Genomic DNA, 22,193 nt, shown 5'->3' on the forward strand with positions numbered 1-22,193 from the left:
TATGTTGTTAAAAGTTTCAAATTCATACAAGAAACAAATTAAATCCACCAAAATATCTAAAACTCATTTTATGCATAAACCTGGTTTTTCTCAGAATCCCATCAATAAAATAAGAAGTTCTGGAAATTTTCAGAAAATAACTTATTTTTATTGAATTACTATAATTATTGCAATAAAGTAGGGCAATAATTCACATAAAATACTTTTTGCATTCAATAAATTCTGAGAAAATTCTGGGATGACCAATATATTGATTAAACATAATTTATGAAGTTTCATGCATTTATATTACTGTTTACTATTATTTATGATTTTATTGATTAATTAATAATGAAATATATAAAAAATACTTCCCATAGTCACAAATATCCGAAACTTATATACTGGGCTCTATATCATGTTATAAAACTATGGTTAATTTTACAGAATTTTTGGGAATCATTTATTATTTTTCCCGAATTTTGTTGTTGTTTAATCATTAAAGTATTAAATAAATACTAAAACAGTTCAGAAAAATATAAAAATTTTACAGTAATTAATATTGTATGAAATAATGATTTCTTAATAATTTCATAATTTTTCAATACTGTGTACTATTTAAAACCATTTTCCTAAGTATTTAAGCATGTAAAAATGCATTTTAATGATTATTTTATATAAATAATTGTTAAAATCTGTAAATAATTATAATTGGGCAAATTATTATTTTAATAAGAAATTATTAAAATCTGGCCTAAATTGAAAATATAAATTAATTATGCAAAGTAATTAATTCAATTTAAAATTCATTTAACAAATGAATACCTTAATATTATAATCAAAATGAATTATTGTTAATTCATCTAATATAAGAATATGTGTCTAATTATTTGTATTAGTACTCTATTCTCGTTTAGCAGTTGCTAAACCAAAACTATTAATTATATTAGGTTCTACGCCATTTTGACCCGAACCGTCTATCGTACGACACACGCATTTCGTTTTGGGACTAAAGTGAGTAATCTACCCCATACTTTATAATTTTCAATACTTTTGGGGTGTATCATGTGATTCTAATATGTTCCAACTTCATTTTATTGTTTTATCACAATTGAGACATTGTTGGGACATTTATACGTGAGTCATTAATTGTATAACTATTGTTTGTTTACGCTACATGTACTTGTAGTGCATTACCATTTTTAGTCTAATCTCCATGACTATGCCCGTATTCTTGAGGTACGTTATGGACAATAATAGCGCTATTGGGTTGACCACCCCGCCTTGGGACGCTAAGGTGATTGATTGCACGTGGTTGAGTGTGTATGATGATTAGATGCTCCATCCTATATATATTTATATATATATATATATATATATACATATGTATATATAGGGTGAGGACTTATTGTTGTTATTATCATTTGTTAATCAATTTTTGATTTATAAACCGTTATCTCAAATACAATTGTTTGCCGACTTCAAAAGAAAACAAATTTCCAATTATAAAGGTTTCAACTTCACAATTTTCTCTACTAAAATTAGATTACTCACCAACTCTCGTAGTTGACCTGTTTTTACCCATGATGCAGATTTGAAGAATGAAGTTGATGAAAAATAGGTTATGCCTTAGAAATCCACAAGACTATTTAAATTTGATGTAATAAATGTTGTTCGTATTTGGATTTGTATTTGTATGTTGTGGATCTTGTTTGCATACTTAGTACTTAATTGAATCTAATCATATTATAACATAGTTGTCATGAGACTTTGAACAATATATCACGCCTCGATCGATTCCGACAAGGATCAGGGTGTGACAGATTGGTATCAGAGCCCTTGACTATAGGGAATTAGGTTAATTGCCTTGACCTAGTCTATAGCCTCTAGGGTCCTCTCGTATGCTAGTTTATAAAATACACACATAACTGCATGCAATTCACACTTAGAAAATCCTAGGAATACCTTTGTGTGTTAATTGCTCCCTTAAGTGCATACGTATTACTCCTGACACTTATATGTGTGCATACACTGGTGAATATTCTCCTCTTTCTCTAAAAATCACACACATATTCAAGTGGTTTAAAAAAAATGTATACACATATATATTCCTTAGAGCTCATAGGAAATTCAAAGTCATCCACTCTAGTCGGGTAGGATTATAGTAATTGACGCGTAGTAACTGGAAGGGGGAGGTGCCGGTAGCCCGAAAGTCCTGACTAGGTAAGCATTCGTATACATCCCAATCAACCGAGGGACCAGTTTGCTTATCTGGGGACCAAAGGCGAGAGTTCCCAAACCTATAGGCCAAAGCGCGTCATTCACATTACTTTTGAGCCATCAAAATACCCGACCTTATCAAACGTATCCGAAAGGATACACTCCAAAATGGTCAACTCATTGGACTATTAAGTTCCCTAATGGGCCTAGAAGTGGGAAAGAAATGTGAAAACTTAGTTTTGTGGGGGCCCACGCAAGTGCTACATGTTTCACATTTAGTAACCATGGAAAGCCCAAAAGGTGCCCAACACTCCTAACAATGGCCCAACAAGTGTTTTACAATTATTTTACCCAACAATGTCTAAAAAAAAACTTTATTTCCATAATCAATTTACAAATAACTCACAAGTCCATATGCGTGTTTCTCATAGTTGACATGTTCCCTGTTTGGTTGTGGACTTAGGGTAGACTCATTAGGATCAACAGTCTAATAAAATTTTAATTACACATAACTGGGGGCATGTCGAGTGAATCTTAGGAGTGGATCAGACATGGAACAAATCACAAGATTATAATCAAGTTATTCCTACTAAATTCATAAGTCTATTCAGCGTAGTCATGTCGGCAATCTAGAATATAGCTAAATACATAATACAAACTATAATACCCAAATTATACAAAATTTTCTGCATTAAAAATCAATAGACAAACACAATGAAACTAAAAAGGGTATCAATCTATCAAGAGAAAAACACATACAATGTAGATTAAAATCCACTAATTATAACAAAATGGCTAAAAGAAAAGGTAAGGACTAAGGATTGTTAAGTCCTCTCTTCTTATAAATAGCTTTGAAGCAAGCTTGCCTAAGCTTCTTTGTTCTTTCTGTCAATTCCATACCTGGCAATTTCTCCATCATCTTCTTGTGCCCTGCTAACGTCTCTACCTCCTCCTTTAATCCCAACTCCTAGTTTTTTTAGGTAGATGCAATATATTTTTCGTGTGAGTTCATAAAATTTACAATGAGTTAAGTTTATGTAAATATAAATCAGAAATCGTAGTAAAACAATTGATTCGATGTGGCATATGCCTAGGGCCTATGTTTATGTTATAAAGAAACTAATAATTAAAATTTTAGAAAATACCAAAACTACTTTGGTTACCAAGTGCATGCATACATGCATGAGTAATGTATAGAAGATTATTATCGTAGTTTACCTTGGCATTTTGAATGAGGGATTGAAGGCTCTTAAGTTTTCTATGAGGCCATCTGTTTATGTTTAGCTCTCTGCATCTTTTCTTCAACAATGTTAACCCTATCCCTAGTTCCTTTGCTGCCATGATTATCGGCATCTCAAAGTACTTCGCTATCTCTTCAAACTCCAATGGTCTCAATCTATTTGCCACCTTCCAGCCACCGTGATCAGTGGTGGCAGCACTAGAACTACCTGTAGCCTCACCACCGGATTTACAGTCTTCACTGAAACTAACCAATGGTAAATTACCATCCTCCCAACAATCCCATAAGCTTATGTCTTTAAGGGGATCCAAATCGTGAAACTCATTTCTAGAAATGATGTTTTGATCTTTGTTAAGTACTGTGGAAACGTTCTGATCGAGCACTTCATGCAATTTTTCCGACAACTCGTAATCATGATGGTCGAGCATGTCACCACTGTAAAAATCCAAAAAAAAAAAAAAAAAAAAAAACTCAAGATAATCAAATCCAACACGATGAAAGACTCTTTTTGATCACTACAAATCCAAACCATGTTTTGATCAATATAGACAAAATCACTTTTCTGTGCGAAAGATGGGGTAATGAGTGACGTTTATATATACCTGAAAATATCTTGATGATCAAAGTACTGAAACCAATCGAGGTCATCTATGGGGTTTTGATGATCTGCAGGTGGATCCATTTGTGAGGGAGAAGTTAAAAGTTGCGGTAAGAATGTGATGATTTATATAAGTGAAGTGGGAGAAGTAATTAATAACAAATAAAGAGGAAATGAATATATATGGTCTTTGAACTGTAACCTTCTTCTTCAATTCACACACATATACGTATATGTTGCCGCAAATTATGACTTATGTGCCTCATGCATTTAATACATCACATGCCTACTGCATATTCTTGACTTTGAAGCTACGTACCAGTTTCAAATTTCCCCAGTAGCACACTTTTCATTAGAAAGTACTCCAAGTCTTCACACATGAACCAGTTAGAAAGTACTCCAAGTCTTCACACACGAACCAATTAGAAAGTACTCCAAGTCTTCACACATGCAAATTATGACTTGTGTGTCGCTATAGGTAACTAATAAAACTTTATTTTTTAACCCCTTAAATATCAGTACAAGCTTCTAACCTCGACGTTTAAATTCTAAATTTCTTTTTATTACTAAAACTAGCATCGATTCAAGTATATAAACCATGAATCTTGAGAACACGGCAAAACCCAAATAAGTCTTATCATCTATGTAAAAAAAACTCAGGGTTTTTACTAGTAAATCTATCAGTGGCGGAGCTTGAACAATTAACTTGGGGGGGGGGGGGGCGAAAATATTATAAACTGAAATTAACATTAAAAAAAACAGATTGTTTTCAACAAATAAACACCAAAAACACCTAGAAAAAGAATTACAACTCAGCCCGACAGCCTTTAATGTCTTTAAAAACAGATTATGAATGATATATTAGTAAGCAGACAACAATTTCTCTTTCAATGTTTTCACCTTTCCCATGATTATATCTAGAAAAAATCAAAATGAAGGAACAAGTGATCCAATCAAAACAAAATCAAATTCAAAATTAGAACAATAACCAATAACTCATTTAACAATAACCAAATCAATCTTTGTTGTCACTTTTCAGTTTTGTTTGGAGCTGACAAGCTGTTAAGCATAACCAAATCTATAAGTTCATAACTTATAAATCAAATTGGCAAATCGCCAAATCGCAAATGACAGCCAAATTAAAAGGAAACTCAGTAAGACAGTAGTAACGCATAAATAGGCAACAGATTGACAGAAAACAGCAGCAGCAGTGCAATACGCCAACACCAACAATCAACAATCTTACAATCAGAAAAGAAAGAACATCTGAACAGGATTTGGGTCTCGGGATTACATACCTGATTTCTGTGAAGTGTGAATGGGGACTTGGGCACTTGGCGATGGCGATTGGCGAGAGTGAGACCAGGCGACTGACTTGGCGAGACAGCGACAAACGAACAGCAGGCGAGATAGGCAGCGAATTGGGAAAATGGGGATGAATCGATTTTGATTTCTTGATACCGCTTGGTCGTTTGGAGAATTGGGAGTATTGGACTATTCTGATTAGGACTCGGGAGGGGCCAAAGCCCAAGTTTGAAGATAGCAGGCTTATAACTATTTTATTTTGAACTACAATTCCTACTTCTAGCCCAATAATACTACTCCCCTGGAATCTATGAGGGCTAGTGTAAACATTATGGTCATATATCATTAAGATTCTATGGACTTAGAATGTGTGATTCCGCCTCATTCCCTGTTCCTTGTTTGGTTGTGGGCTTAAGGCGGGGTCACCCATCCAAAATGCCCTTGCAATCTTAATGATATACGACTAGTTTACGTCAATCGACTATAAAAGAACTTGTAGGACTTATAATGCAAATTTCGTCAAAATTTGTTGAAACATTCGTAATGATGGAACTCGCTAACTACGTTATAAAATATTCATAGTGGTAATACCAAGGATAAAACAGGGAGTATAAAAGCACACATAGAATACTCTATCATCCCAAAACAATAAACTCCTTTTAAATTGACTCAGTTCAAGTTACAATAAGAAATTTCCAAGGTCGTCATGTGACATCAGGAGGGTTGTTCCTCACCATAATCAATTTCTTGTACTACGAAACGTTTTCCACATCTTTTTCCAAACTCTTGAAGTCCCAGTCAAAATGCAAATTTCGGGACGAAATTCCCTCTAACGGGGGGATGATGTGACAACCATCAAATTTCGGTCAAGTCAAAGTTAAACAAAGTCAACAAGTTAAACCGGTCAACTCCATTAACCCTTGTATGTTAGGGTTTATGTTATGTAATCACTGTACAATTCGCTATTTTAATGAGAAAACATCATTTGGAAAGTTCATGTGTTTGATATTCCTTAGCCTTAACAGTGCTAAACAACGAACCAAAGCGATAAAACACTATTGCCCAATCATCGGGATTGTGTAGGACACTAAATCATGGCTTAACGGGGTCTATGGACCTTGCGTTGCGAAGCCGGACACTCAAAAAGATCACAAACGAAACCTCTCGCAATCTCATTCAAACCCTACTCAAGATTACTTGACGCTAATAGGATCAAAACTCATACACTACGATATAAATTGACGTTAATAGCAACATAGTATAGTACAACGTTATAACTATAATCAAATTAAATTATGATACCATATTAAAACAAATCAAAGTATAATGCTCTAATTAAATTTAAAAGAATCAAACTTGAATGCTATAATTAAACTTCAAATCAAAGTAGATTGTTATAATCAAATAATAACTCATCTTTTATAAAACTCCATTTTTATAAACTTTACATTAAATTTTATAAAACTCTATTTTTATAAACTTTACATTAAATTTTATAAAACTCTTATATTAATTATGTAAAAGATGCTTGTGTTAGTGGGAAATTATGAAGACCACCAAAAGCAAATAGATTATTCCCATGGTCTCCCACTCACACCTCCCATCCACTTTCCTTCCCTTTTTCTCCCAACACATTATTCTCTTCACCACTTAAACCTTCTTTATTCTTTCTCTCACTCTCAATCTCGAAATTCATCCAAGAAATACTCATATTCCAGCCAAGAACAATCTATTATACTCAAATCTTCATCCCTCTTGAAGCATTCATCAAGGTATGTTGTTAAAAGTTTCAAATTCATACAAGAAACAAATTAAATCCACCAAAATATCTAAAACTCATTTTATGCATAAACCTGGTTTTTCTCAGAATCCCATCAATAAAATAAGAAGTTCTGGAAATTTTCAGAAAATAACTTATTTTTATTGAATTACTATAATTATTGCAATAAAGTAGGGCAATAATTCACATAAAATACTTTTTGCATTCAATAAATTCTGAGAAAATTCTAGGATGACCAATATATTGATTAAACATAATTTATGAAGTTTCATGCATTTATATTACTGTTTACTATTATTTATGATTTTATTGATTAATTAATAATGAAATATATAAAAAATACTTCCCATAGTCACAAATATCCGAAACTTATATATTGGGCTCTATATCATGTTATAAAACTATGGTTAATTTTACAGAATTTTTGGGAATCATTTATTATTTTTCCCGAATTTTGTTGTTGTTTAATCATTAAAGTATTAAATAAATACTAAAACAGTTCAGAAAAATATAAAAATTTTACAGTAATTAATATTGTATGAAATAATGATTTCTTAATAATTTCATAATTTTTCAATACTGTGTACTATTTAAAACCATTTTCCTAAGTATTTAAGCATGTAAAAATGCATTTTAATGATTATTTTATATAAATAATTGTTAAAATCTGTAAATAATTATAATTGGGCAAATTATTATTTTAATAAGAAATTATTAAAATCTGGCCTAAATTGAAAATATAAATTAATTATGCAAAGTAATTAATTCAATTTAAAATTCATTTAACAAATGAATACCTTAATATTATAATCAAAATGAATTATTGTTAATTCATCTAATATAAGAATATCTGTCTAATTATTTGTATTAGTACTCTATTCTCGTTTAGCAGTTGCTAAACCAAAACTATTAATTATATTAGGTTCTACGCCATTTTGACCCGAACCGTTTATCGTACGACACACGCATTTCGTTTTGGGACTAAAGTGAGTAATCTATCCCATACTTTATAATTTTCAATACTTTTGGGGTGTATCATGTGGTTCTAATATGTTCCAACTTCATTTTATTGTTTTATCACAATTGAGACATTGTTGGGACATTTATACGTGAGTCATTAATTGTATAACTATTGTTTGTTTACGCTACATGTACTTGTAGTGCATTACCATTTTTAGTCTAATCTCCATGACTATGCCCGTATTCTTGAGGTACGTTATGGACAATAATAGCGCTATTGGGTTGACCACCCCGCCTTGGGACGCTAAGGTGATTGATTGCACGTGGTTGAGTGTGTATGATGATTAGATGCTCCATCCTATATATATTTATATATATATATATATATATATATATATATATATATATATATATATATATATATATACATATGTATATATAGGGTGAGGACTTATTGTTCTTATTATCATTTGTTAATCAATTTTTGATTTATAAACCGTTATCTCAAATACAATTGTTTGCCGACTTCAAAAGAAAACAAATTTCCAATTATAAAGGTTTCAACTTCACAATTTTCTCTACTAAAATTAGATTACTCACCAACTCTCGTGGTTGACCTGTTTTTACCCATGATGCAGATTTGAAGAATGAAATTGATGAAAAATAGGTTATGCCTTAGAAATCCACAAGACTATTTAAATTTGATGTAATAAATGTTGTTCGTATTTGGATTTGTATTTGTATGTTGTGGATCTTGTTTGCATACTTAGTACTTAATTGAATCTAATCATATTATAACATAGTTGTCATGAGACTTTGAACAATATATCACGCCTCGATCGATTCCGACAAGGATCGGGGTGTGACCGGCCACGTGTCCTCGCCTCGCATCCAACACGTGTCCGGTATATTGCTGAGTCATCCGAGCTGCTGAGTCATCCGAAGCGGTCCAGTGAGAATCCGACGCGTGTCCTCTTCCTCGTGTCCGAGCCTTCGCATGATGCCACGAACCCACCCTACCTCGGACTAGACCTCGGTCCAATCAGGAGGTGACACCGAGGCCCTCGCATGCGCAGCCACGTGCGAGCCACCTGCGAGCCTTCGGATCTGCTGACGCGTGGAGACTTCTCAGCCATTGGATCAGCAGCTTCGGACCTCCTATAAATAGAGGGCTTGCGAGCTTTCTCGGATACATTTGAAAAATCACCATCTTTCACCCCTTTCTTCATATTTTCTTCATCTTAACATCCCCCAAAGCCCCGGTATCGATTATAACCCCCGGAATACGCCACGAAGAGCCCGAGAAGCCCGAAAAATTTATCTTTTCGGTTTCGAAGCCCGACCCTCGCAGAGCCCGGTTTCTGAATAAAACTCCTGGTTTTATTAGAAACGAACGTTTTAAGAAACGAATTGCTGCCCGATTTTCATCAAATCAAGTGAGTGTATATTCGCCTTCATCTTACACCTAGATATGAAGTATTTTATATAAAATACGTGCTACGTGTAACTATATTAATTGTTTAATTGAGGTGACTGTTGAATTGATGTTTTATACAAGTTTTAAACTGTATATGTATTTTTATCTACAAATATGTTGGGTAAAACATGGATAGATAGTTGATGTGTGATGAGATAAAATGATGAGAGGCCTTGATGTGATTTGTGATCCAGTCATCTAGCGGAGTTTGGATGACGACCACTGTGACATCCCCATTTTCATGGCCAGAAAAGACCGATTTTGTTTATGCTTGTTTGAAAATCAGAGTAACATTTTAAATAAAAGTGTTGCGGAATTTGTACCAAAATGAAATATGATAATGATTTATCAAAAGCATTTCCAAGGAAATGTATTTCATTAAAAGACTCAGGATGTCATGTTCGATACAGATCAAAAGCATAAACAGTACAATATAAGCCTTACTACATTATTTCATATCTACAGGCCTATATCCGTAATCCCTCATCCAAAACATCACATCTATGCTCGAGCGCCACTACCTGTAATACATGAAACTGAGTGGGTCAGGCTTGGGAGCCTGGTGAGCACATAGGGTTTTCAACCCACAATAAATAAGTTTATTAATTTCATCAATCAACAATAACCCGATTACCCGTTCCCGTTATCCTCACTTTACGTCCCTAAACACCTATCATAAGGGACCTAGCCTAAGAATCATCATCAGGATGGACACTACTGCTAAGGGGGTTCCTCAGCAATAAATGTCCTAAAGGCAACCATGAGGGGGATGGAGTACACCGGTGAACACATCGTTCACAAACAACTACAGGTTGCGAGCCTGCTAGCGTTCCATTGGACTGTCTAGAAGAGTCCGTGGTCGTCATCTATACTCCGCTAGATGACTGGATCACCAACAACATCGAGGCCTCTCATCATTTTATCACACATCGTCTTATTACATCTACCCATGTTTTACCCCAACATTTTGTAGATATAAAATACATATACAGTTTAAAACATTTAAAACATGTATAAAAACATTTCATCAGCATAGACAGCAAGTATTCAGATAATATGCATACATAACACGTAGTTTATAATAAATACTTCATATCTATGTGTAAGATGACACCCTAAGTGTTTGGCCAAGCCGAGACTAAGTTGATGTGTTCAATTGTAGTCTATTGTCAGTTGTCATAAATCGGAAGTCGGGAAACAATACATGAACAGAGAGTATGATTAAAATCCATGTCTCAGTTCATACGATATCTAGAATGGAGGAATATATGATCCCTTATCTAAAGGACGCGTTACTGATAATATTAGAGTTTGACAGCGGTTTTTGAAAGCTACGATTGCAGATCAGGATCTGAAGTCATACGCAGAATAGTTATTAGACTTATCCAAGTGGGAGACTGTTGGATTAGTGTCTTAAGTCCATAACTATTTTAGTATGTACTTGACCCGATGGTGCATGGTCCTTTTGGGTTGCCTTCACCATAGCAACTTGACAGGGTGATTTGTGAAGAGAGAAGAGATATTATTATATTAATATATTATGAGAATAATATATTAAAGGAATAATAATATTATTTGATTAATATTAGTCATAAATTAATTAGGAATTAATTTGGTGACTAAAAGAGGTTAATTGAATAAAGGGGCTTAAACTGTCAAATGTGTGATAGTTGAGTTTTTGGGCTATGAATCCTTATGGGATATAGGGTGGCCGAAATTAAGGAGTATGGGCTCCTTGAATTCGTCCAAGCCTTACTCTAGAAGGATCCTTGGATTGCTTAGGGCCTAAGTTATTCAATTAGGGTTAAGGATGTAACCCTAGTAGCTCATAGTATAAATAGACCCTATGGGTGAGGGAAATCGTACACTCTCTTGTAAGATTGAAACCCTAGAGCCAATTTTCTCATCCCTCCTCTCTCTCCAAATTATCCTCTTGCTAGTTGGTGTTTGTAAGCCATTAGAGGAGTGACAATTGTGACTCTAAGCTTCAAGAACAAGAAGATTCAAGAAAGCAATCAAAAGGTATTCATCCAGATCTGATTTCATATGTTATGGTTCAATTGTTTTCACTAGATCTAGCATTGAAAGTCTTGGATACATTGCATGTTCAATTAGAGAAACCTAGATCCAAGCATTAGGGTTTGCATGTGCACATAGGAAAGTTCTTATGGCTCAAACCCATCAATAACACGGTAAGTATAAATGCTTAGTGAGTTCCCCAAAATACCACATACAACACATAAGCCACTCGAGGCTATAACTCGGTATGACCCTCCGATCAATGTGTCTCAGCGGGACCCTCCAGTCCCGTAGCTCGTTGGACCCTCCAGTCCGGTCTAGCTCGTTGGACCCTCTGGTCCGGTCTAAATCGTTGGACCCTCTGGTCCGGTCTAAATCGTAGGACCCTCCGGTCCGGTTTATATAACACATAGCATACATATATCACAATGCACATAAAATCAACATACACATAACACATAAGACCCTCCGGTCTGCACATAGTTACCCCTCTAGGTAATATATAGTGAGAATACTCACCTCGGGTAATCTCAGAAAGTCTCGAACTCGAATATTTGATCTAGCCTCCGCCTAATCACATAAAGTAATTATCTCTAATTAATACGGCTCTTAAAGGCTAGACTAGTCCCTCCCTATATTCTCTCAGAAGGGGAAAATACCATTTTACCCCTCCAATGGCCCAATGTCCAAATGTTGACCAAACCTTAAAAGTCAACCCCAGTCAATGGTCCAACTTTGACCAGACTCGTCGAGTGCACTCGGGTGACTCGGCGAGTCCATGCGTGTCCTCTGAATCCTCCTAAGGCCTCACTCGACTCGTCGAGTTAACCTTTCTCTCGATGGGTTACCACTGATCACGAATCGTGGTGCAACACGATCCGACTCGTCGAGTCCGCTCATGGACTCGGCGAGTTTCTTCCATGAGAATGTTCAAACGACCTTCTGAGGTCAGATCTGTTTCTCTAACCTATAGATCTGACCTTCTAACACTCAAAAGTCACGTAAAGGTCTGAACTTTACGTTCATGCATCACACATATAGCTCTATTTGAAGAAATAGCTCTAAAAATGGAGTCCTAGGCTCAATACCCTCATGTAACATCATAAAGCTTGGTTGTTGGGACACTCTGGACCTCTCAAGGTCCAGATCTAAAGTCTATTCCGCAATGGGACTTCACATGCTCCATAATCCAACTAAAGAAAGGGTAAAGAAACCCTAGATTCCATAAATCTACTATATACACGAAAATAGCCATGGATTCATACCTCAAACAGAAGCCCTTGATGAAATAGAAGAAGTTCTGAGCCCCCCTAAGCAGCCTAGCTTGAATCTTCCTTCCTTCCTTGCAAGAATGCACTATGGTGGTGAAATTAGCCCTCTCTCTCTCTCTAAGCTCTCTGGCTCGCTAGGGTTTCTCCAGGGTATGAGTGGCCGCAAATGAAGGCCATAAGGACCCTTAAATAGGGCATAGACCCAAAGATTTATGGTTTCTGTCCACAGCGCGGACTCGTCGAGTCGACCCGCCGACTCGTCGAGTCCATTCATTAATCCTAGTCAGTAGTCGCGATCCTACTCGACGAGTCTAGGCGTCAACTCGTCGAGTCCCTCTCCTTGACTCAAAAATAAATACTCAATTTATGATACCTGGAAATCCGGATGTTACATTATAATCACACACTTAAAATAATTCATTAAAAATATATCAAGTTGCTTTAGTTCTATTCTTGTCCATTCACTTCATTCGTTTCTAGCTAGTAAAGATCGGAGTGTCTACTGAAACATAGCATCATCGTTCAGCTCGAATTAACATCTATTATTATTTATGTTCTTATCTTTAACTTAACTTTCATTTCCATCACGAACTATCTTAAAGTCAACTTTGCTACTTGTTAGTAATATCAACAACTAAATATTTATGTATCATATGACATTTTTTTAATGAATTTCGCTTTCTTGGATTCATTCCCTTTTATAGATAACAAGGTGTCAAAAATTGATACAACATGATAATTTAACACGAACTCGACATCAAATAAACGTGTTTAGGTAAAAGGTTTCAATCTATTTAATTAAACAGGTTGACATAACATGACACAAAAATTAAACATATAAGGTTATATATGGTTGGGAGTTTCTACTCGAAAATAACTTGTTTATTTATATGCATGTTTTTTTTTTAATTTATAGATAAATTGGATAGACACAAAATGAAAACCATGTATAAAAGAAAAATTTTGGGTTTAGTTATTTTGTAAATTTTTCTTTTTTCTTCCATACTCCACTGTCTCATTCGAACACTCCATCTTCCTCATGACCTCTCCCTTCCAACTCCCAACTCCAACTCCTACGCTTTTTATTTTTCATGTTTATTTCCCTTATTCTCAACTCCTACTCTTTCAACTTGTTTAGTGCGTCAACTTGACAGGAAACAACATATTTACAAGGTCTAAACCCTAACATGCTAACCCAACACGAACAAGACAAAAAAATAAACGAGATGATATGCCATACCGTGTTAATTAAACATATCAAATTACGGTCCAACTCTCTCAACCTATTTAATGTTTAAGCTCGACATGAACCCGACAAGACTTGGCGTATGTTCCGGTCCTCCTATCTGCAGGCTATGAAAAAATACATCCACTCATAAGTTGAACTGAAAAGCAAAACATAGGGCAACATCAAAATGTTGTAGCATTTTACCTTTTAGTCTACATTATTGATTTGAATCCACTAGTATTCTCTTTCTTTAAGTGGTATATTGGAAGGCGTGGATACATATGCTATACAATACTACTATTTACACATATGTTATATAGATAATTACTATTTGTACATGCATATCTATTAAGAAAACTTCATTCATATATATGATCATCATTGTCTATGTTGATGATAAAACATCATTTGGACGAATAAAGAAATCTATGAAATGGCTGAATTTTAAAGAAATAATTTCAAATTTAAAATATTGGAAAAACCAATTATTGTATTGTCTTAAAGATTGAGCATGTGTCTAATTGACTACATTTGCATCAATTAAATTATACAAAAAATGTCTTGAAACGTTTCAATATGGAGAATGTCAAACCTTTTTTAAGCACTCTAATAGTTGTTTGTTTAATCATTAAATATTAAATATAAATCAATAGTCTATTTTGGTCATTCGGATAATTGAAGAACATTTTAGTAAAGAAGTAAACATTAATGTAACCGGGCCTCTTATGTATCTAGCCAATTATACTAAACCTACCTGACACTTATTTTCCTATGAATTTACTAGCAAGGTTTTGTTCATATGCGGTAATGGTGATTGTTTGAATGCATCGATTCAATCCAATCAAGTAAATTCAAATTGACTGTGGTTTTTAAAATATGAATCAGAATAATACAAACTAATTCAAAATCCAATATGAACAAAAAAAATTATAATTCGATTGGATATGTTTTCAAAATTAGGGTCTCAATAACTCAGACATTCCAAAAAATACATATTTAACATTAACAAACTTTAGTTACCAAGATTAAGTTCCACATAGTTAACTTAGTCAACTCTAACAAAATAAGTAAAAAGAAACATGTTACTTATGAACTACATAATTGAAAAAATGTACAGAGTAAATAACATCATAATCCAATATTATACATATAAAAACCGATACGATTAAGCTCGGCGAAACAAGAGTTATGAGTTTTAATAAAAAAAAACTCCTACTTTAATGTTAATGCAACTCGTCCCGACTTCGTTTGGACTAGATAATGATAAGGCTTCAACTTTAATGTACGAAGATAACACAACATGTGTCACTCAAATGAAAGAATGATATATCAAGAACGATTGGATGAAATATATACATCCAAAATTCTTTGTATACACTCAAAAGTCGATAAAGGAAAATCAAGTTGAACTAAAATATATACAATCTAGAAATAATGCAAACAAATCTTTTCATGAATGCTCGTCATGCTTCAATATTCAGAAAACATGCCTATGGTATCTAAATGTGACATGCGCACAACACATAACGAGTAATAAATATCTAAGCCAGCGGAAGTCAACTATATTAACTCTTTTTTCCTTCACTAAAGTTTTTTCAAATTGAATTTCTCTTGAGAACGTTGAAGTCAAACTCAAAAATTGCAATATGTAAGATTTATATAGTTGATTAGGGATGGACAAACCAAATGGATTATCGATTTTCAATCTTTTAAACTATATACTTACTATTTTGATGATACATCAACAATATATAAGTGTATTGTAGTATAAATAGTCATTAATGTAAAAGATGAAAACACTATTATATAAAACACTCTATTATATAGATTAACATTTACCATGTTGTCGCTACTGTTCCTAGGAACATATTAGCTACAGATTTTATTTTTAAGTGAAGGCACTTTAGTTAACATGTGTTTGAGTTATGTCTACAGGTGGATTCACTGCAGGAGTAGTTGGTGTTTCTTGAGTATATAAAGGCTCTGTGTGGGGTGTTTTGGTTCCTTCATCGCTTTTTGCCTCATTCAATGCAACAGGAATATTTACCACATTGGTGTCACTCTGATCAACTTGAATCTCCTTTGTTACAGAATGACTGAACTTAGACTTGATTATCTCTGACAAAATGCTTCCTGTTTCAGACTCTGCACAAGAATAAAGAAACAGAAACAATCATGTATGTGACTTTTGACTAGCAAAATGATATATATAGAAAGGTAAGTACTAGGCACCTATATATTTCAAAATAACAGCATATGCTGCAGACTGTTCAGCTTTCTTCTTGGTGAGACAGTTATCTCCAGTAAAAGAAGCATCATCAAAAAAAACCAAAGAAGAATGAAAAACTGGAACTGATGAGCACGATTGAGTCGTCTGATAAGTGGGTCTCTGTATATCCATCCTCACAGCATATTCCGCAAGAATAGCCTTGCAGAAACCTTTATCCTGAACATATATATAATGCCCCACAATGTAAAGGGAAATTTGTATATTAAATTATATACTCAAAAGCAAGAATCAGTGTATGCACAAACCTCACGAAGATGATTCAATGCTTCGTCTTTTAGCTTCTGTATTATAGCAAAAAGTGTGATTTTAGAAGAATCTTCCTCGGCCAGCTTACAGTGTGTAAATGTGTTTGGAGATGTATAGCTCACACCATCAAACCAAATGGTAGTTCTGAATTTTGGTTGATGTTCAGCTCCTTCATTGTTAGTTTGATATATTGGGGCTTGTTTCCTTAGCCTTTGAACCTGTTCATTCAGAAGACGTTTGTACGATTGTTGTTGCATTCCTACAAATAAACCAAACAAAAAAAAAAGGATATGAAATTAGATTATATCTAAGCTATGTTATATTGCTATTGTTATATAATCAGTATTATACAGAGTTATATCGGGAGTGAAAACGTTACCTACTTCTACTTGATTGTTGCTCTGATCCTTTTTGCTAGATTTCTTCTCGTCTGAGATTTTCTCTTTCTTGGTGGATTGTTTAGAAACATCGCGTTCAAGTTCAACCACATAAACATTAACGGTCTTTGTAACACTTTGAAGCACATTCATCAGGTGACAAATATCATCATCGTCAACCATGTCCATAACATAGAGCATTTCAGGATGTTTAAAAGCCAAAGTGATATTTGATATATCTGATAAACCGACCTTTTTCTTAACCAATTGTAGGAAATCGGCATAATTGATATTCCTAGAAAAATGCACTCCAAAGTTGTTACCAAAACTCCTAACGTATTTTGGTTGTTCATCACCGGTCTCCCACTCCCACTTCCCACCCGTACAAATGATAACGAAAAACCGACTGGAACTCGTATTTTCTTTAACTGTAAAATCATTTTAATTTATTGGAATAATTTCCTATAACGATATAATGAAATTAATGAAATTTTATGGAAATATAATCGTTGTACATGTTAATCGTTCTTGCATGATGACTGAGAATATAATCAAGTAAATAAAAAATTATGCAACTAGTAAAGGTTAAAATACTCTTAGAGAGTCATGCCTTGAACATATTTTAGTTAACTATGTACTTCGCATCTCAAGAATAATGAAAAAGTATGAAGAGAAACGAGGTTATTGTACTTGCATTCTCTAAAAACTTTTCACATATGAGAGAGAGAGAGAGAGAGAGAGAGAGAGAGAGGAAGTCGAAGAAGAGTTGATAAATTTACCGGTGGCTAACGGCTGAGATGAAGGGTCCACTGTCTCTGGCCCCGGCATCTTTATCTGTCTGGTTTCTCGAGTACTCGACGGCGAGGAGTGGCGAAAGGCGAGACTTCAATTTAGGAACTTTATATTTTCAGGTCGAATAGAGACTTCTCTGAAGATGAACTCTTATTTGAAACTAGGGTAAATTACACGAATAGTCCCTGTGGTTTGGAGTAATTTGAGTGTTTAGTCCTTAACTTATTTTTTTAATTCGGATCATCCCTATAGTTTCATTTTGTTTCGAGTTTAGTCCCTCACGGACATGAAATGACTGTTATACCCTTATCTATATATTTTTTTAGTTTTTTTCTTTATTAATGATTTTATTCGTTTATTAATATTAATTTAATGGGTCCCACTCTAGTTTCAGAGGTGGTCTCTCTCACTAACAAACACACTCTCACTCTCCTCTCTGAAAATCAAAAGAAATGCTCTCTCTCATACACCGGTGAATACCAGTCATAACACCGTCACCTCCGGGAGCCAACATCAATGCCCTACCCCACAACCATTGTTTTCTCCCGAGTCTGTAAAGAAACGAACTTCAAAAATCTATCAAAACTGCAACAAATTACAACAATTGAACTTGAGATGATTTCAACCCTAAACACGCAAAAAAAATTCGATTGAGAGAGGAATTGATTTTCAAAAATCTTTGGCGACCCTATGAGAATTCGAAATCAATTACTTAGTTCAAATCCCGAGTCGATTTCCACATGTGATAATTCCAAGAGATCATAGAGGAAAGGTGTTACCATTAAGTCTTTAACGGGATTAAAGAACCTCCACAACTTGACTGATGAATCGAGCCATCTTCAATCAATAGATGTACACCAAAAATCGAAGAGGGGACCAGGGCTTTTTTTGACGGATATGCAACCACCGTACCCAAAGTCGTGGGTTTCTGATGATGATGAAATTCGTTGGATTTTTGGTGTTCCTAATAAAAAAACCCATCCACATCCTTCTCTACACTCCAAAGAAACATCAATCATTTTCTATCTATCTCTTACATCGCGGAAGAATAATGGCCTGAGAGCCACCGCTACTCTGCCACCCCCACACAACCCACCGTATATGAAACCTCGATATGCCCCCTCCTCCGTCTGAATCGACCCCAACATATCCGATCTGAAGCCATCGTCTTGTCGCAAACCTATAGATGTGAAGGGGGTGGTGGTGGTTTGCCGGAGGTTAAGTACAAGAAGAAGAGAGTGAATCATTGGATACCTACCGCTGGAGCTAAAAAAAAAACTGGTTGCGGCTCCTCACAAACAATAATCGGAAAAGGGCAAAACTCGTTTCCACCATGGATGAAAAGGTAACCACTAAGGGTGGTGAAATTGACTATGAGGAAGTCGAAATGGTGGTGCGTTTGGGACTATTATGCACAAAGTCTTGGGTGAGGGTGGTGTTGGACCTATTTATTTTAATTATTAATAAAAGAAGAAAAATAAATCATTAAAAATAATAATAATAAATCAGAAAGGGCAAAAGAGTCATTGCAGGTCTGTTAGGGACTACATGCGAAACAAAATCAAACAACAGGGATGATCCGAGTTACAAGAATAAGTTAGGGACCAAGTATGCAATTTACCCTAAACCATAGGGACTATTCGTGTAATTTACTCTTGAAACTATTCACAAACAACCCTCCGTTATGTTATTTGAACAAAAATACGCCCTCGTTGTTTGGGTACTTGATGGAATGGCCCCTATAATTGTTCTAAAGTCAAAAATGCTCTTCTATCGAAATCTATGTTTAACATACTCCAAACATGGAATTTGCATTTTTTTTTCATATTAATAGTAAAGTTTGATTATTAATGAAAAAGAATATAATGATACCACAATTGACAAAAACATAATAATATTTTCCCTTTTTTTTTTACCATGTACTAAATTTAGTTATATAAAAACGAGTAAAAGACATAAATATTTTATAATTAGATAACGATAAATCATTGTATTAAAAGAGTCGATTTGATGATCATAAAAAAAAAAAAAAAAAAAAAAAAAAAAAAAAAAAAAAAAACCTAGAGGGGCCTTTGTGAAAACGGGAATATCCAAGGGCTTTTACCGTATATGATGAAATAAAAATGAAAATAATAAAATTAATTATTATAATTTTATTATTTGATGAACCATTGCTCCATAATAATTGGTAGCGTGAGTGTAAGACATAACAAATGAACAAAATGAATATAACTAACAATGACAAAATATTTATATATTCTACAACATTATCATATAAAAGATTATATTGAAACGTTATAAACGTTTAAATATATTTTAGACTATTTCAAGGTGTTTCATCATATTCTTAACAAATAAAACTTAATTATCATCGTACAAGGAATAAGAAGGCAAACGGACAACAAATTGAGCCGTTAAACCTTTTTGTAATCACACACTCCATTAAAAATAGACAAATCTTCAAAAATAGTCCTTGTGGTTTCCAAAAATATCAAGTTTAGTCCCTAAATTCAAAAAACCTCACAGATGGTCCTTGTGGTTTCAAAACTTTTAACAAATGGTCATTTTCGCTAACTCCGTTAGCTTTTGGCCGTTAAGTGAAGGACATTTCTGTCATTTCACTATCACAGGGACCATTTATAAAGTTTTTGCCTTATTTAAAAAAAAGAAAAAAAATATAATTATTTAATATTAAAGGGTCTCTCTCTCTCTCTCTCTCTCTCTCTCCTGGTCGGTCTTCCTTCCTTGAAATCGCAACCCTCATTCCCGATTCTCAACCCTAAGAGAACACAAATCAATAATCAACAAACCAAAACCCAAATCTATCACCAATAAATTGCTTATCCCCCTGGAATCTACTCAGAAATCTGCAAACATACGAAGGAAGACATTTCGATTGTTCGTGGTGGTTATTTCTATTTGTTAAGAAATCAATTCCACCGCCGGGAGATCCATTGTCGTTGTTGTGGTTGCCAGAATCTTTCTTGACGTCGAACGCCATCTTGTTGTTATGCATCCAGACTTTGAAAACCCCTTTATCGACCCCAATTTCGTTGCAGAATCTGATTATTAAGTCTTCGTCTCGCTTATGCATCTTCCATCCGACTCGTTCAGCTAATTCGTGCATCTTTTCTTTCTGATCTTGAGTGAATTTTGTTCGGAATCGTTTTTTCCCATTCGTGCATCTTTTCTTTCTGATATGTCGGAGAAGACATATCAGATGGGGGCAGGGGAGGGTAGCTGTTGGTCGGAGATAACATATAAATGGTGGTGGTGATTGTTCGTGGAAGAAGAGAAAGGGAAAAGGGTGAATCGGAAAAGCTGGAGCTCGAATTGGAATAATGGGAGTCTTCTTTGTCCGATAAAGATGCAGATTAGGCTCAACTGGAGCAGGGAAAAGAAATAGAGAGATTTCGATTCAAGTAAAACACGAAACAGAGCTTTGAATCCTTATCTGATTTGGAATTTGAGGTTTGATTGATAACGAGATTCAAAACCCAGATGAAATCAAGCTTGTGGAAATTTGATTTGGAATTTGAATCTTGATCTGTTTAGGAAGAAGACGTACAAGAGAGAGAGAGAGAGAGAGAGAGAGAGAGAGGGTGGGACCCTTTAGTATTAAATAATTGTATTTTTTTTTAAATAAGACAAAAACTTCATAAATGGTCCATGTGGTAGTGAAATGACAGAAATGTTCTTCACTTAACGGCCAAAAGCTAACGGAGTTAGCGAAAAGGACCATTTGTTAAAAGTTTTGAAACCACAGGGACCATCTGTGAGGTTTTTTGAACTTAGGGACTAAACTTGATATTTTTAGAAACCACAGGGACCATTTTTGAAGTTTTGTCTTAAAAATATATCAAGTTGCTTTCGTTCTATTTTTCTTCTTGTCCATTTCTAGCATTTAATTAATGTATATCATTATTTATATTCTTATCTTTAACTTAACGTTCATCTCCATCACGAACTAACCTAGAGTCAACTTTGCTACTTGTTAGTAATATCAACAACTAAATATTTGTGTATCACATGACATTTTTTAATGTATTTCTTTTTCTTAGATTCATTCCCTTCTAGATAAAATGTATCAAAATTTGATACGACATGATAATCTAACACGGACTGGACATCAAATAAATGTGTTTGGATAAAAGTTTTCAATCCATTTAATTAAACAGGTTAACATAACATGACACGAAAATTAAACAGATAAAGTTATGGTTGGGAGTTCCTACTCGAAAATGACTTGTTTATTTATAGGCATGTTTTTTTTTAATTTATAAATAAATTTGATAGACACAAATTAAAAACCATGTATAAAATAAAATTTTTGGGTTAAGTCATTTTATAAGTTTTTTTTTTCTCTCATACTCCACTGTCCCATTCGAATACTCCATCATCCTCATGAGCT

The 22,193-nt window shown here is 34.3% G+C and overlaps 1 protein-coding gene across 1 annotated transcript; it reads right to left on the reverse strand.

The window, feature by feature from the left end:
* Positions 1 to 15,855: 15,855 nt before the first annotated feature.
* Positions 15,856 to 17,894, reverse strand: LOC145160236 (uncharacterized). The gene is made up of 5 exons (XM_079079360.1): positions 17,770 to 17,894; positions 16,993 to 17,418; positions 16,613 to 16,872; positions 16,310 to 16,523; positions 15,856 to 16,222 (listed from the first exon to the last, which is right to left on the reverse strand). Exons 1-5 carry the CDS (start codon positions 17,816 to 17,818, stop codon positions 15,981 to 15,983), a joined length of 1,191 nt encoding a protein of 396 aa, XP_078935486.1. The 5' UTR covers positions 17,819 to 17,894; the 3' UTR covers positions 15,856 to 15,980.
* Between the last annotated feature and the right edge of the window lie 4,299 nt (positions 17,895 to 22,193).

This window comes from Lactuca virosa, chromosome 2 (assembly GCF_052849685.1).
Source record: "Lactuca virosa cultivar CGN04683 chromosome 2, Lactuca_virosa_CGN04683_v6, whole genome shotgun sequence".
NCBI lineage: Eukaryota > Viridiplantae > Streptophyta > Magnoliopsida > Asterales > Asteraceae > Lactuca > Lactuca virosa.